General features: G+C 38.8%; 1 protein-coding gene across 1 annotated transcript; it reads left to right on the top strand.

Annotated features, from left to right (window-relative positions):
- The first annotated feature begins 11,188 nt into the window (after positions 1-11,188).
- Positions 11,189-13,790, top strand: LOC134844261 (uncharacterized). Its single transcript, XM_063860852.1, has 2 exons — positions 11,189-12,356; positions 13,137-13,790. Exons 1-2 carry the CDS (start codon positions 12,345-12,347, stop codon positions 13,698-13,700), a joined length of 576 nt encoding a protein of 191 aa, XP_063716922.1. The 5' UTR covers positions 11,189-12,344; the 3' UTR covers positions 13,701-13,790.
- The last annotated feature ends 528 nt before the right edge of the window (positions 13,791-14,318 follow it).

The following is a 14,318-nucleotide window of genomic DNA, read 5'->3' as shown; positions in this document are numbered from 1 at the left end:
ATGCAGTTGATCAGAAAAAAAATCGAAAATGCTAGAGGTTTTGTTTTCCACTTGTATTTTTTGAGCTCAGTAGAAAGCGTGATTTTCTAATCCTAATTATAAGTGAATCCCCTAGTCGATAGCCAATGGTAATGTTGCAAGTTTTTGACAAGATATATGTATATCTTATCATGATCTTGCAAGATTCTTGCAAGATAACCATAATTCAGGTTAAACATAATTTTGCAAGATCGCAAAAAAACTTCTAGCTGGACACAAGGTTCTTATGATTCGTGACAATACTAAAATAGAAAGCCACGTACTATGGATGCATCGATTAGCGACCCATACATACATACAGTCGCTAGCTGCGCCAGCACTAGGGGTTTTTAAGTTTCATTGAAAATTTTTTGAAACGGGGCTACCAATTTTTCAAATGTTGTCGGCTTGATAGAAATGAAAACAAGTTAAAATACTACAAATAAAATCAGAGATCAAGGCCATGCGAATCTGTAAAAACATCAAAACTTGTACGAAAACTCATGATACATTTTATAAATTAAAAAACAAGCAAACATGTACTTAAATTGGTCATGAAGACATCCAAATAGCAAACCATGTATGAAGGAAGCATCTTTTTGCGACTCATGCATACATCCAGCAAACATATCGATAAAAAGAGCTTACTCTGCAGTAAACTTATCGCAAAAAGCTGTCTTTCCAACAAGGTCTAAAAAAATTGCAAAGTTTATTATCAAATAATTAATCGTAAGAAGTGAACACAAAAGCAACAGTTTAATGCGAAGCAAGTTAGTAAGAAAAATCAGCACGTGAGAAGATATATGAATGAGCTGTGCCATTTTTAATGAAACGTATCGAAAAGAGGACATTTATATTTCTCAATTAAGAGTAAGGGTTAAGGCAGACAGAGTAGGTTGAATCAAATAAATAAACGGCAAAAAATGCAACATCGGCGATAGACAAATTTAAGTGTCAATGAACTTAAAAAACTGAAGAGTCATCTGATTTTAATTTTGTTTGAAGCGGAAATTGTAAGTTAAAGTTAATTTTTTTGCATGGTCAACTTTTTTTTCATTAACACCAGAAACCAAACCTTTCAACAACAATTCTCATTATTGATTGCAGATAATTCATCGACCCGTAATAATTGAGGTGACTTTTATCGTCTATTAAGAAATGCTTTGGGTGCCACCCGAGACTTACATAAACTGTCTTTGGTAACCAGTTGATTAGAAAAACATTTGTTTTGGTTACTAGGTTGACGACAATATCCAAAACTTTCATCAAACCAACAACACAAACCCTAATACCGCAATTTTTAACAGCACATAGAACGTGTATAAATTTTTAGAAAACTTTAACCCTGACATTTGTCGAGATTTAAAGGACAAAACTTGGTTGTTCGTAATAATGAATTGATAAATTAGTTGATTCGATTCTTGGTTTCAATTTAAATATTTATTAGTCAAGCTCTGACTAAGAAGAACCATAGAATAAGATTCAGAATAAATATACATCTAGCAAACGATGTATCAAAACAACAGAGTGACCACGCACAGCGTGACACTAAACATAGGCCAAGCCGGTGGCCTTGAACACAACTGGCAGTGAAATCAGCAGCATAGCTGCAAAAAGGCAATAAGTAAGCGAGGTACCGAAGGTCACCTCATGACATTCCCCGCGGAAGGGAAAATTTTTGAAATAGAAATCAAAAATTTTGTTATCAACAAACTGCACCCAGATTGGCATTAGATAGATAGCACCCCCTATCCCCCAAAAATGCAGGGTGGTAAAAATAAAAATTGTATAAAATTTGGATAGTTTACTAGATGGAGATTCAATTTTCATTGAGTTTTATTGATCAATGAGGGGAATGACAACTCCGGCGGAACCAGTTGTGGTCGGTCACAAATAAGCGGTCGTCTAGGAGAATGCGAGGACGGTAAAATGCTCTGAGAGGGTAAATCACAAGCCTCCTCCCCCAATAATGTATCCTCTTCCACAATTTTAACGGAGTGCCGTAACGGATCCCCAAAGAATTGCGTAGCCTTCTTGCTACGTGATGAAGTCCTGACAGCTTCCGAGTCATCAACTACAGGCTGAGCTGGGAGAGAAAGCGAAGGATATGACGAATATGATTCTGAAGGTACATGTTGTGCAGGTTGAACAAAACCCTCGGAAGAGACATCAGCAGGTAGAGAAATCTCAGATCGGGCATTCACTACTGTAGGATTAACAGACTGTGTGATAGGCGGGGAAGAGACAATTGTATCCATTTGAGACTGGTTCGGAGTAGAAGACAAGTCAGCAAACGTGACTGGCGGCAAATTGTCCTGTAGCCTTGGTCGCTTCTCCACTGGGGTAGATTCGCGAACCACCTGCAAAGTATTCTGGCCTGACGAGCCCTCACTAGACGAGTCAGCTGTGAGATCCACCACCATAGGCTGTGATACGCTAGGGTCATCCGGGCGTTTCTCTAACAGAGTTGGTTGAGAGAAGCGAGTAAGTGGTCTTTTGCCCACACACTGCGTGAAGTCGGTCCTGGTGTTTGGAGGCGATCACCTAATGTGCTTTGAGTTGCTGAAATGTTATTACGGAAGTTAGGCTTAAGACAAACATGGTTTTTTCGATAAACTTTTCCTTTGTCAGTAACATAAGTGTGATCGGTAATGTGAGTAATCTTGAATTTTGCAGGCTTAAAAAGAGGTTTGCCGGATTGACGATCTATAATTTTCCTAACTACTCTAACACGGCTAGGATCGGATATAAGAAGGGTTTCCAATTTACTTGTTTTTAACAGACGACGGGGTTGTAGAGTCGGTAAACGACGGGAACTGGCCTGAGCCCCTGGGGGCGTGGTACCCGATCGATCCTCCGTAAAACAGAGTGTTTTGCGGGAAAGGCCTGTTTTGAGCGAATGAGCCAAATCTGAGTGACGACTCGACAACTCTTGAAAGACTCGTTTGCCCCCATCCGGCGGAAGGTTTCTCTCATACTGCGTCCATTTATTGGCCGCCCGAGCAAGATCTGTTAGCGCTTTGTAAGGCTCACTCTCAGCAATATTACCCTCCAGAGAAAACATGGGTTTGAATCGTGGGGCAACCGGAGGGCTGGCACTTCCTCTCGGCACCACCTTGGCACGATCACGACTGTAGTCCTGGCTAGCAATTTGATCCGGCGTTAAGAGGTTGCGCTCGAGTCTTTGTGCTGAAGTATCAGAATTAACGACATTATGAAAAGCCTGTGACCATTCAATATTTGGCTTACGTCCAAAATGCAACTCAAAAGGCGACTTCTTAAGTACAGAATGATTACTCTTGCGAATGTCTTCAATTATCTGATGGAGTATTTCTTTAAAATTATCAAAATTAGGATCAAGTTTCGCCGTGCCCAATTTGCGTTTTAATAGTCTGTATCATACGTTCAACTAGACCAGAACCTCTATGGTCTCCAACGGGTGAAAGGATATGTTTGATACCTCTACTAGAACAAAATTGTTGTACTAAATCGTTTTTAAACCCAGAGCCATGATCAGTCCTGATAGAATGAGGTAAGCCATGAATACGGATGTAAGATTCAAGGAATTTAGTAACCTTCTTAGCCCCAGTAGTTTTCGTAATAAGAACAGAAGGAAATTTCGAAAACCGATCATTAGCTACTAAAAGGAATATCTTCACACCTTTGTCATCCAAAATAGGACCAGCAAAATCTAACTGCAATTCCTAATTTGGCCCGTTAAGTTAGGTAAAGGTTGAGCGGTATGAAAAATTTTTACAGGCTTAAGGTTCTTACCATACAACTTGCATTCGCGGCATTTCTCACAGGTGTCGACAATCTGTCGGTTTAAAAACGGCCACCAAATGTGCTCTGAGGCTGACATCATGGCCTCTTGTCCGGGATGAGACCGATGAAGACGAACGAGAACAGCTTGCCTTAAAGCTTCAATAAATTGCCAACTTGTTGTCAATTGTCACGCAATTATGGACAACGGCTGCCTTGGGCCAGAATTGAGCCATATAGGCCCCGAGTTTGTTGAAGTTGGTAACATCCTTATTGATAATAGCCGGTTTCATCGGGCCCAGGAAACGATCTTCCACCGTGAGCTCCGCTAAAAGATTGGCGTCGAACAAGCCTGGTAAACCCACAATTTCTTTTTTAGACTTTGAGAAAATTAGTTTAACTCCGTTAACAGCAAACACGCCAACTTTGGCAGCAGTGTGAATTTTCCCCGGTCGCGATAAGCGGCACCTCCTCATAGCCTCCAATAGTTGGCTGTGTCCCTCCTTTCTGGAGACGGTCCTAGCGGCAACAAAACGAGTTTTCGCTGCACGCTCCCGGGTCAGATTATGCTGTCGCACCTGATCCAGGCGAGAGATTCGTCCTACCTGACGAGATTTTGTTGTGGGACGCGGGCTTGGTCGTCTGAAGTTCGGGGAACCCAAGGGAAAGTTTTCGACAAATGAGAGGAGGTCAGTCTGTTCCGCCGTCGAGTTAAGTAGTGGTTTTGAGTCAGGGGGATGAATATGTGTAGAATGTAAGTCGTCGGCAGTAGGTTGGGGTTAAGTATCTGGTGGTAGAATAGGATTCGAGGAGTTCATGATGTGACTATGAGTTGTTGTATAAGAAAAAGATGAGAAGAAAGAGTTATGACTGTTTTTTAGCAATTCAGGTCGGAGACAATGATTTGGAGCGAGCGATACCGGTCTACGAATATTAGTTTGCATACCCGTTTCTGATTGGTCAACACTTGAACAGCATAACGCAACGCCCTCACTCGGTGAGAAATTTGAAGCGCGTATTTGCATAACGTGATTTGATTGGTTGACAGGACAAGATGTTTTTAAGACATCCCTTACCGGTGAAAATTTTGACGAAGACAAGGAAAATTTCCGAGTATGAGGAGCAACGCCCTCTTGCGACGAAGGACATAAACTGTCTCCTGAATGAATCACGTTAAATGAATTTATAAAAGTCAAGGCTGAATTAAAAGCCTCAATGGACTTAACAACAAAAAGTTCATCATAAATCGAAGGTGCTGGAGCTGAAAAAGCAGGATAGCGGGACAAATAGTCTACAATGCCCAATGTAACCCCAGGGACATGAATAACTTCAAAATCAAAAGGTAGCAATCGATCCGCCCAACGCGAAAGACGCGACTGATAAGACTTGTTTTTATAATTTCCACTCAATGCCGAAGTAATGGCTTTATGGTCCTTCAACACTTGAAAACGATTACCCAACAAATACGTACGAAAGTGTTCACATGCCCAAACGATTGCCAACAACTCTAATTCATGTGTACTATACTTCTGCATTATTGAGAAAACGCGAAGCAAACGCAGTTGGAGCCCAAACTCCCGGTTCAATCTCCTGCTCAAGGCAAGCTCCTAGTCCGTTATGACTTGCGTCACATTTTACTCGAGAATTTTTCGATGAATCATAATGGAACAAACTGGGGATTTTAGCCACCAGGTTGATTATACTCTTGAAGGCTTTATCTTGTTCCTCACCCCACCGAAAAGACTGTTTGTTGCATGCCTTAAAGGATTGCCGAAAATGGACTGTATGTAAGTCAGGTATAAATCGTTGTAAATGATTTAGTGCTCCATAAATGAACGAAGCTGTTTCAAAGTTCTTGGGGGCTTAAGTGATTGGATCGCGTCAATCTTTGAAAATTTGGGAGAATAATCGTCCTCATTTATAACGTAACCTAACCAAGTTAACTGGTTTACCGAAAATTCACACTTACTAAGCTTCAGTGCCCAGCCTTCTGCATCGAGCCTCTGCATCACTTTTTCAACCAAGTTGTTATGCTCTTGAACGTCTCCCTTCGTGACCACTAAGATATCGTCCAAGTAACAAATTACACCCTCCAAACCTTGTAAGGTACAGTTCATCGCCTTCTGGAACTCGGTCGGCATATCTGTCAAACCATAGAACCCAGTCTTGAACCTATAGGTCCCCGTAGCATCCCCACACAAGATATTGAAATTACAGTGACTACTGGTAACTGACGATAGGGGCAGTTGACTGAAAGCGTACTTCAAATCTAATGAGGTAAACCAAACCTTTCCAGGTACATCCTTGGTGATTATCTGAGCTGCCGAATCAATAAGCTCATGAATGTTGGGCATCTGGTATTTGTTCTTCCAGATTTGCGCATTCATTGGCTTAGCATTTAAGGCAAGTTTGATCGAGCCATTCTTCTTGGCTATCAATACAATCGGCGCTATGAAATAATCGGTCGTACATTTATCCAGTTTCTCAATGTGACCCTGCTTCACGAACTGTTTGATCTCATTAGCAACTCTGTCCTGGATATGAATCGGGACTTTACGTCCTTTAACTTGACGCGGTACCAGAGGGTACTTAAAATTTGTTAATATTTTGTGGTTCTTGGATCTTCCTAATCGACTAAACACATGAGCATATTTCTTGGCAAAGAAAGAACTCCTATAATCGGAAATCGGGTCTTGATCCTTAACTTCAAGGTGCTGTACGGGTTCTGCCCTCAGTTGAGTAGTCACCACACCTAATTGATCTTGCAAATCTAAGCCCAACAGATTTCGGGTTCTATTCTCGGAGACAAGGAAACAAGCCTCCTCTACTTTCCAACCACTAGAAGAGATCGGAAGACTAACTGAGCCAAGAAGACGAATCGGTTTCTTATTATAATCAACGTACAGAGTATCAATAGGGTATCGTGTGATATCTCGAAATTGGATAGACGGGTTACGCTGAAGTATTAAGTCACAGGTTCGTTTTTCGAGGAACGAAACCGGACTTCCTGTGTCTACAGTTGAGTAAAAGAAACTCTGCCCAGTACGCAATTGGATACAAAGGCTTCTTGGTTTCCCTTTGTTTGACTTTAGGAGCTCGATACTATCAATCCTGACAGCACTTACTAGTTGCAACACACCGTACTCCGGTTCACTATCGTAATCAGCGTCGATAAAATTACAATCGATGAGGGGGTCTGCCACTTCCTCATTATCGTCAACCAAATTTACACGCCGTTTTGATGAGTTACAACATTTGGCAAAGTGACCTCGTTTTTTACAAAGGTTACATGTAACCTCTCGAGCTGAACACGACCTTCTATGTTCCGGGATTAAAAGGATTGCCACAGAAATAGCATGCTCTGTTGCCTTTGTTACTTTGCGCGTTTTGTCGATTGAATTGGTTCTGAGGAGAAGTACGTTTTCCTCGAGACGACTGGATTGATAGAGTAGGCTCTTGTTTAACCTTTATGGTGCTGGAGAACTGATTGTGCGGGAGTAGTTTTTGGAACTGAGCCGACGTACTGGCCTCTTTTTTGCATTCCAGAGCGAGTTTAAAAGTGTCATCCAAGTCCTTTTTTTGCCTTAATGAGTTGTTGCTGAACATCCACATTACGGATTCGTCCGATGAAAAGGTCTTTCAAAGTATCCCTCTCTTGAGCATTGGGCCAATTACACAAAGTAATCTGAGCACTGAGACGAGCGTAAAATGAAGAGAAGGTATCGTTTTCCAACATGAATATAGTGTTATACAGTTTGATACGTTCAACAGTATAATCACGTTCTATCTTGAACAATGTCTCACAAGCATTGTGAAATTCACGAAAAGGAGAAACAATAATGTCCGTGTGCGGGTAAGAATCTGCGAAACGTCTCTCGCCTTTATTTCCCAAAGCGAAAAACAATCGTGACTTCAGACGGGCTTCAGCTTCGTGATAAAACCAGTTCTGACCAATTCGAGGGCCTTTTCTTCTGCGCTCGATATTCAATTCATTGATTCTACGAACCTCCGCTTGATCTCGGAGGATTCGGGCATTTGCCTCCCCAGCGTCTTTCGTGGCACTTACAGCCTCTGCTCTTGGAGGGGGTTCGTCGATGACCTCCGCGGGTTCCACTAAAAGGTCCTGAGGATTTATTATCCTCCAGCCCCACTGCCAGGAAGAATTGTCCAATCCAAGGTTCTCAAAGGAACGGCGGGTTGATCGAAGGTTTCGCCCAAAAAGGAGGAATACCTAACAGGTCAGTCCTGTCTTCGTTCACAGGAACTGCTCGCTGCGTCATGACATTTGCCGAGATTTAAAGGACAAAACTTGGTTGTTCGTAATAATGAATTGATAAATAAGTTGTTTAAGTTCTTGGTTTCAAATTAAATATTTATTAGTCAAGCTCTGACTAAGAAGAACCATAGAATAAGATTCAGAATAAATTTACATCTAGCAAACGATGTATCAAAACAACAGAGTGACCACGCACAGCGTGACACTCAATATAGGCCAAGCCGGTGGCCTTGAACACAACTGGTAGTGAAATCAGCAGCATAGCTGCAAAAAGGCAATAAGTAAGCGAGGTACCGAAGTTCACCTCATGACAAACCCAATTTGAGAAAACTGGATCAATGGGTACATTTTATTTCGCTGGAAAATCTGATGATTAAAAATCATTTTTGAAAATAGAAGTCGATCACGTTTTTGTGACCTTTACCTTTTTTCGTTTTGGCTCGTGAATTTTGTCTTCTTTTTAAGAAAAGAAGTGAACTCAACTTTAAAAGAGGCCAGAAGTCAAACCACGAAAAATTAAATTTTAGCCTAAACAAATGATATAAAAAGTATTTCTCTGTTTTCGTTTTAAGGTACAAGTAGAAATTCGCAGGTGGGAATTACCAGGCACTATTTTTTGTTCAGGGTCTTTTCTGGTAGCTAAAAAAAATTACAAAAAAAATATAATTTAATCTGTATAAAATCTTTACCAAAATATGCACTTAAAAATGGATTTTGGTGACTATCGAATCGATTAAATAATTATAGATTAGAAACGATTTGATAGTAAAAAAAATCCATTATTTAGTGCATAAAAAACTAGGTTGTCAAACTAGATTTTGCGATAATCGATTGCAATCTTTGTTTTGTCCATGCGAGATATAATGATGAATCAGCTACTATTTTGCTAGTTTTATTTGTAGTTACTTTTATGCGAATACTATCAGTTGAATATCAATTTAATTTACAGTTTTCCCAAAAAATAGTTTAGTGCGGGAATTACAGTTCGTTTTGATTTCATTTACAGTTGACCACGCGAGACCCATGTTCCTTATTTGCTTGTTTTGAAGAGATCCAAATTATCTTATTTGTACCGATTTGAATTTGATACTTGTAACCGGTGTCTTTTAATTTGTTGGTCACAAGTTTGAAGTATAGTGATGCAATTCAATCTTTGTAATGGCTTGTTTTTCCCTAAAGTTGAAAAGATTGTCTTCAAAAATATCATGTCTTTGAAAGTAATTCAATAGCTTTGAAGATCCATGAAACATTCCATATCGAATCCGTTTCTCGAAAGGCATCGGCGTTTAATTGCTGTGCATTGCTAAATCAAAAGTCAATTTTGAAATTTAGTTTTTTAAATGCGCTGCTTTTCGACGAACTATAGCATTATAACGGGATGATTAAGGGGGGGGGGGGGGGGGACGCAAATGGATGTCATAAAATAATACCAAAGGTCACCCCTTTGGTATTGTTTTATGACATCCATTTTCGGCTGAACAACCCTAGAATTTCTAATGGCGCATTTGGCGCCGATATAGTGGCACCTTTTTTTGGTCAAAATTTTCGAAAAAAATCGCAAAAACGGCAATTTGGACTTGCATTCCCTGCGGTGCAAAAATTTTGCAAAAAGTTTTTAGTGCTCTAGTTCAATTTGGTCAATTTAAAAAAAGGTCGACAAAATTTTCGAAAGTTTTTGGATTTTTGAAAATCCGCCCCCTCCCCCTCGAGAAAAATCCTACATCCGCCTCTGAGCATCATCTACGCTCCATTAATTTTCATCAATTATTGACAATATGTCACCTCTCGTTGTTTTTTGTCTGACGAAGTTTAATATTTTTATATCGCAATCTGAATTTGTCGCATAAATGATTTCAAAGCATGCCGGAAACAAAAATATTGTAGAAACACATTGCAATTATTCCAAATTGGCGAAATCTTAATGTGTTTGTTACAGCTCATACTTGTAGGAAAAAAATCACTTCTTCCATTCGTAATAGTTCCGCGTATAAACTAGTGCATTATAAGCTAAAGATCAATATTTCAGTTTACCTTAAGGTGAAATTTTTATTCAAATGCGGAAAAGGTCTTGTGAAACTTATTTCGATTGAGCCCGTATAATTTTAGACCACCGACAATTAAGCAGAGAAATCAGTCGAAATACAAGACTACTACCGTAATCAGCCGGCTGAAAATATTGGGGAGTTGTAGTATAATTATGCTACAATTATGTAACCGTTACAAAAATCATGCAAAGTGTAACACATGACGTAACTTTCGGTTGCTTTCATACCATCTTCATTCCCGGATAGATTATACTTGGACTGATTTTTAAAATCTCAATGAATGAAGTGAACACAACACATTTGTTTTGGTTGAGTGGCTTTCACGCCCAAAGTTGAGGTTAGGAAGATCTTTTTCAAGCTCACTTCAAACACATTTGCTAAAAGGGAGGAGATTTACACTGTTCAATAACAAAAAATTAAATGGCATGAAAAAAGGTGTTTGATTTTACCGTCAAAAGTGGAGTTTGGTTTTTAGATTTCCCAGGAGAATAAAAACACCAAATTTTTCAAATTAGTACTTTTTTATCAAGAGAGGGTCGATAATGAAAAATTTTTAAAATCGAAAAAGCCAAATGATATAATTTAGTCTTCAAAAATTATAAACTCGAGAATTGAAAAATGGTGAACAAAAAATATTTTGTTTTAAGATTTCTCTTTTCATTAAAAGTTTTCCAATTCTGTGCTGACTGTTTCACTTTCTAACTAAATAAGTTTAATAGTTATCAGATTGGGAGTTCACTCAAAGCTTGTCAGAATGCAAAAGGGCTTTAATATGATACCGCACTTAGTTATTTACGGTCTTGTTTATACGATCTTCAGAGGTAACTGAAATTGCTAGGATAAACTAATCTCACATCATGCTCTTTTTCTGTCGTTTTTTTTTCCAAAAATGATCAGAGCAAAAAATGAGGATTCCTCGCTCAAAGTTGAAACAATGAAACAGATTTTTCTGAAATTAATTTTTCTGCTTTCGTATAACATTTACAACCTGCCGTAAAGCACAAATGTACGGTGCAATGATTTTCCCAGGTGTAAAAAGCATTGTTGGTTGAACAGTGAAATTTTTGGTTGAGTTTTCCCAGTATGTATAGACAATCAGTTCCAGCAGAAGATTATTTTTTATTTTTGGGCCTGAATTTCCTTTCTTGTCTCTTCAATCATTTGCATAACTTGTGAGGCGGAAGAGAACAATGGCTGCTATCGCACATGTATTAAAGTGGCATCCCGAGGGAACATGTAATCAATAGGCTGTTTCATTTCTGAAATTGGTTCCCACAAAGGGATTCTTGTACTTCTGTTGGCATTTTTCATCTACAAGTACAAACAACACCATTATATGTGCCAAGTCACATTGTATGCAAAATTTATCCAATCGTTTCTAAAATTTTTGCATTTAGAATTGAAGCTCCTATTTTTTTCTGTTTTAGGTTGTCATGGCTATATTTTTATTCCAAGAGATTTATTTTGCGAGGTAAAAGCTCCATATCATTACTTACAATCAAGTTTCTCCAGTAATTTAATTTATTTTTGCTTCCGGTGTGTACAAATTAAAAAATTATATGTTGAACAGAGTTATCTAATAACTTAATCGGTATTTTGAAACGGTAATTATCAAAGCAGTTCTCTTCTATCTATAATTCATCATTGTGCAATTATTTCGACAAAATTATGTTAATCCTACCAATTGTGATGTGCAATCTAATCTCTATATTAGGCAATCACTAAGGTACAATTGATGAATTATTCAGCATCAATGCAGCCAAAATTGGATTGCTTCTCTTACCAGTTTCATTGAGTGGCATAATTGTCTTTAATATGTTGCAATGCCATATGGCTTTACTTGGCAAATTACGTTTATTTATTCGCCGACTTGTGTAACTCCTGGACTTTGAGAACCCATTTGTTTTACTCAATCCCTATGCAAACTGTAGCTGAATTGAGTTCTACAGAGAAACCACACAGTATGTTGACTTACCTTCTGTTTGCTTGCATTGGAATTAAAACACTGATTCTTTTCAACACACCATTCTAAATTGTAGTCATAATTCTGAAGAGTCGAAGCGCAGCTGCTGTCACCAGCAATATCACAAAAGATAGAATAGCAGCGCACATCTGAGTCATCGGTTGTTGTCAGAATTTCTGAGAATTGAGTACGCCATTACAAAACGCTAAAAACAAGGAAAATAAAACATTCATTCAGATATCAATTAGAGAGGAAATACAGCAGTGCATCGATAAAAGAAATGAAAAGCTTCGTAAGTACCAATTTTAGACTACTTATTCGTGTATTCTGGTAAATATGACCTAAATTTGCTTTCTTAAAAATATAAAGCGAACCCCTAGAATCCTTACATCAGCGAAAAAAAAGTTTGCGGTCTTGTTCCACCTGTGCTTGTTGTAGTGAAGTATGAATGACAAAAAGAAGTCTGCAAGTTTGCAATGAAAGATTTAATGAAGATGAGGAGAAGTGACATTAGTTATGTTTTGGTCAGAAGCAGAGCAGATTTAGGGGAGGGCTTCTCTTTTGCTACTATTTTCACACATCATTTTTTAGCTGGCCGACCCTAAAGTTTTTCTAGATGCGCCTATATTTACTAATTTTGAGTTGGAACTCGCGCCCAAAAATGCGATTTTCTGGTCAACATTTTCCAAAAAGTGACAAAAGTTCTGGTTTTTCAAAAGTTTTAAAATTTGCAGAAAATAGGGAGGCCCATATGAACAATCTCCCCGTGAAATTACGTTAAAAAAATCAAGCAGTAAGTTCTGCATGTGCTATGCTCAAATCTGATTGGCTGAAATTATTACTTTTAACCAAGTGAGCGATATCTTCCCCAATTTGATTTAGGGGGGAGATTGTTCGCTTGGTCCAATAGGTTCTTGATAATGATTTGGGAGGGTCGACCTTAAAAAATCGGCCCCCTCTTCGAGAAAATCCTAGATCCGCCCCTGGTCATAAGCAGAAGCAAGTTAGGATGGGTAGTCATTTAACAGCTCTTACGTCTAGTGTAGCTCATGATTTGTCGTTTTGAATTTAGATGAAATCCAAATTTGGCGGGAAAGGAGATAGACAGGAGCTAGTTGGAATCATATCTGGCCTAAAGGGTAGTGGTAGAAAATCAGTGGAAAATTGGCTGACAAGTTCAAAGGTACTAACTAAAGTTAAGCCTCCAGTAACATTTGAAGTGGTCCCATGCACAAACTCTGACGAAGAACTAGAAGCTATTGAGTTCAATAAGTACTCGCTGATTATATTCGTGGTCGACCTTGAAAAACCCGAGAACAATATATTGTGCAATCAGTGGTACCATAAGATCCGAGCTAAGATGCACCACGACAACCCATGTTTAATTCTGCCCAACAAAAAAGACACGCTACCCGCGAACACCTCGGATAGTGATGTAATCGATGACGTAAAAGGCTGGCTGAACATACAAGCCGAGTCGTCTCCAAAAGCGACTGTAGTTATCAAACCAATCAGTGCTAAGAGACTGTTGGAAAACGTCCGATTTAAAGAGGGCGATTACAACGAAGTGTTCGACTTCATCAAAGAATGTCTCAAAGCTCACTCCGACGTTGCGCATTCCCTGAAATCGAAGTGAATTTATAGGAACTCTATTGTATATAATTCAGTATTTTCCAATCTATTTCAAAATGTAGTTTTTATATTTTGAATTAATGTACCAAAAATAGTATTTAGAAATAACAGGATTTGGCGTAAAACAACGAATCAAAATCTAACTCGCTGAAAAAGACAATTGAACGTTTCCTGACTGTTTCTGAGGCATGGTCACCACGTGTTTGCCCTCATGAGCGCGAAACAACACAATTGTCTAGCGATGTTTAGTCCAGATATTTTTCAGTCTTTCGGACAATTTAATTTGGGACACAGATGTCCAAACGCGAATACAGCTTGCTCAAAAGTTTGAAGTTTGTCAAAGCTAGAAAAGAAACACAGTTTAACTTGATCTATCAATTTGCTGTATAGTAGCTAGGTTTAGTTGGAATGCATAACATTTTGTTATCCGCGGGCTTTTCAAACGAATTTTTGTCTATTGGCGTAGCTAAATTGATAAAGCGCGAGCGTTCACTCGGCAAATGGTCAAAAGTGAGCAAAGTTTCGTCATTGAAACGTTACCTATTGATAATCCAGTTCTCTTAAATTGAGTTGATTTTGTCCAAAAAGCACCAATCACCAAATTGTTCTTAAAATTTAAAGA

The sequence above is a fragment of the Symsagittifera roscoffensis genome, chromosome 4 (assembly GCF_963678635.1).
Source record: "Symsagittifera roscoffensis chromosome 4, txSymRosc1.1, whole genome shotgun sequence".
Classification (NCBI taxonomy): Eukaryota; Metazoa; Xenacoelomorpha; order Acoela; family Convolutidae; genus Symsagittifera; species Symsagittifera roscoffensis.
Note: the sequence above shows the minus strand (reverse complement) of the source record. Positions and strands in the feature narration are given on the sequence as shown.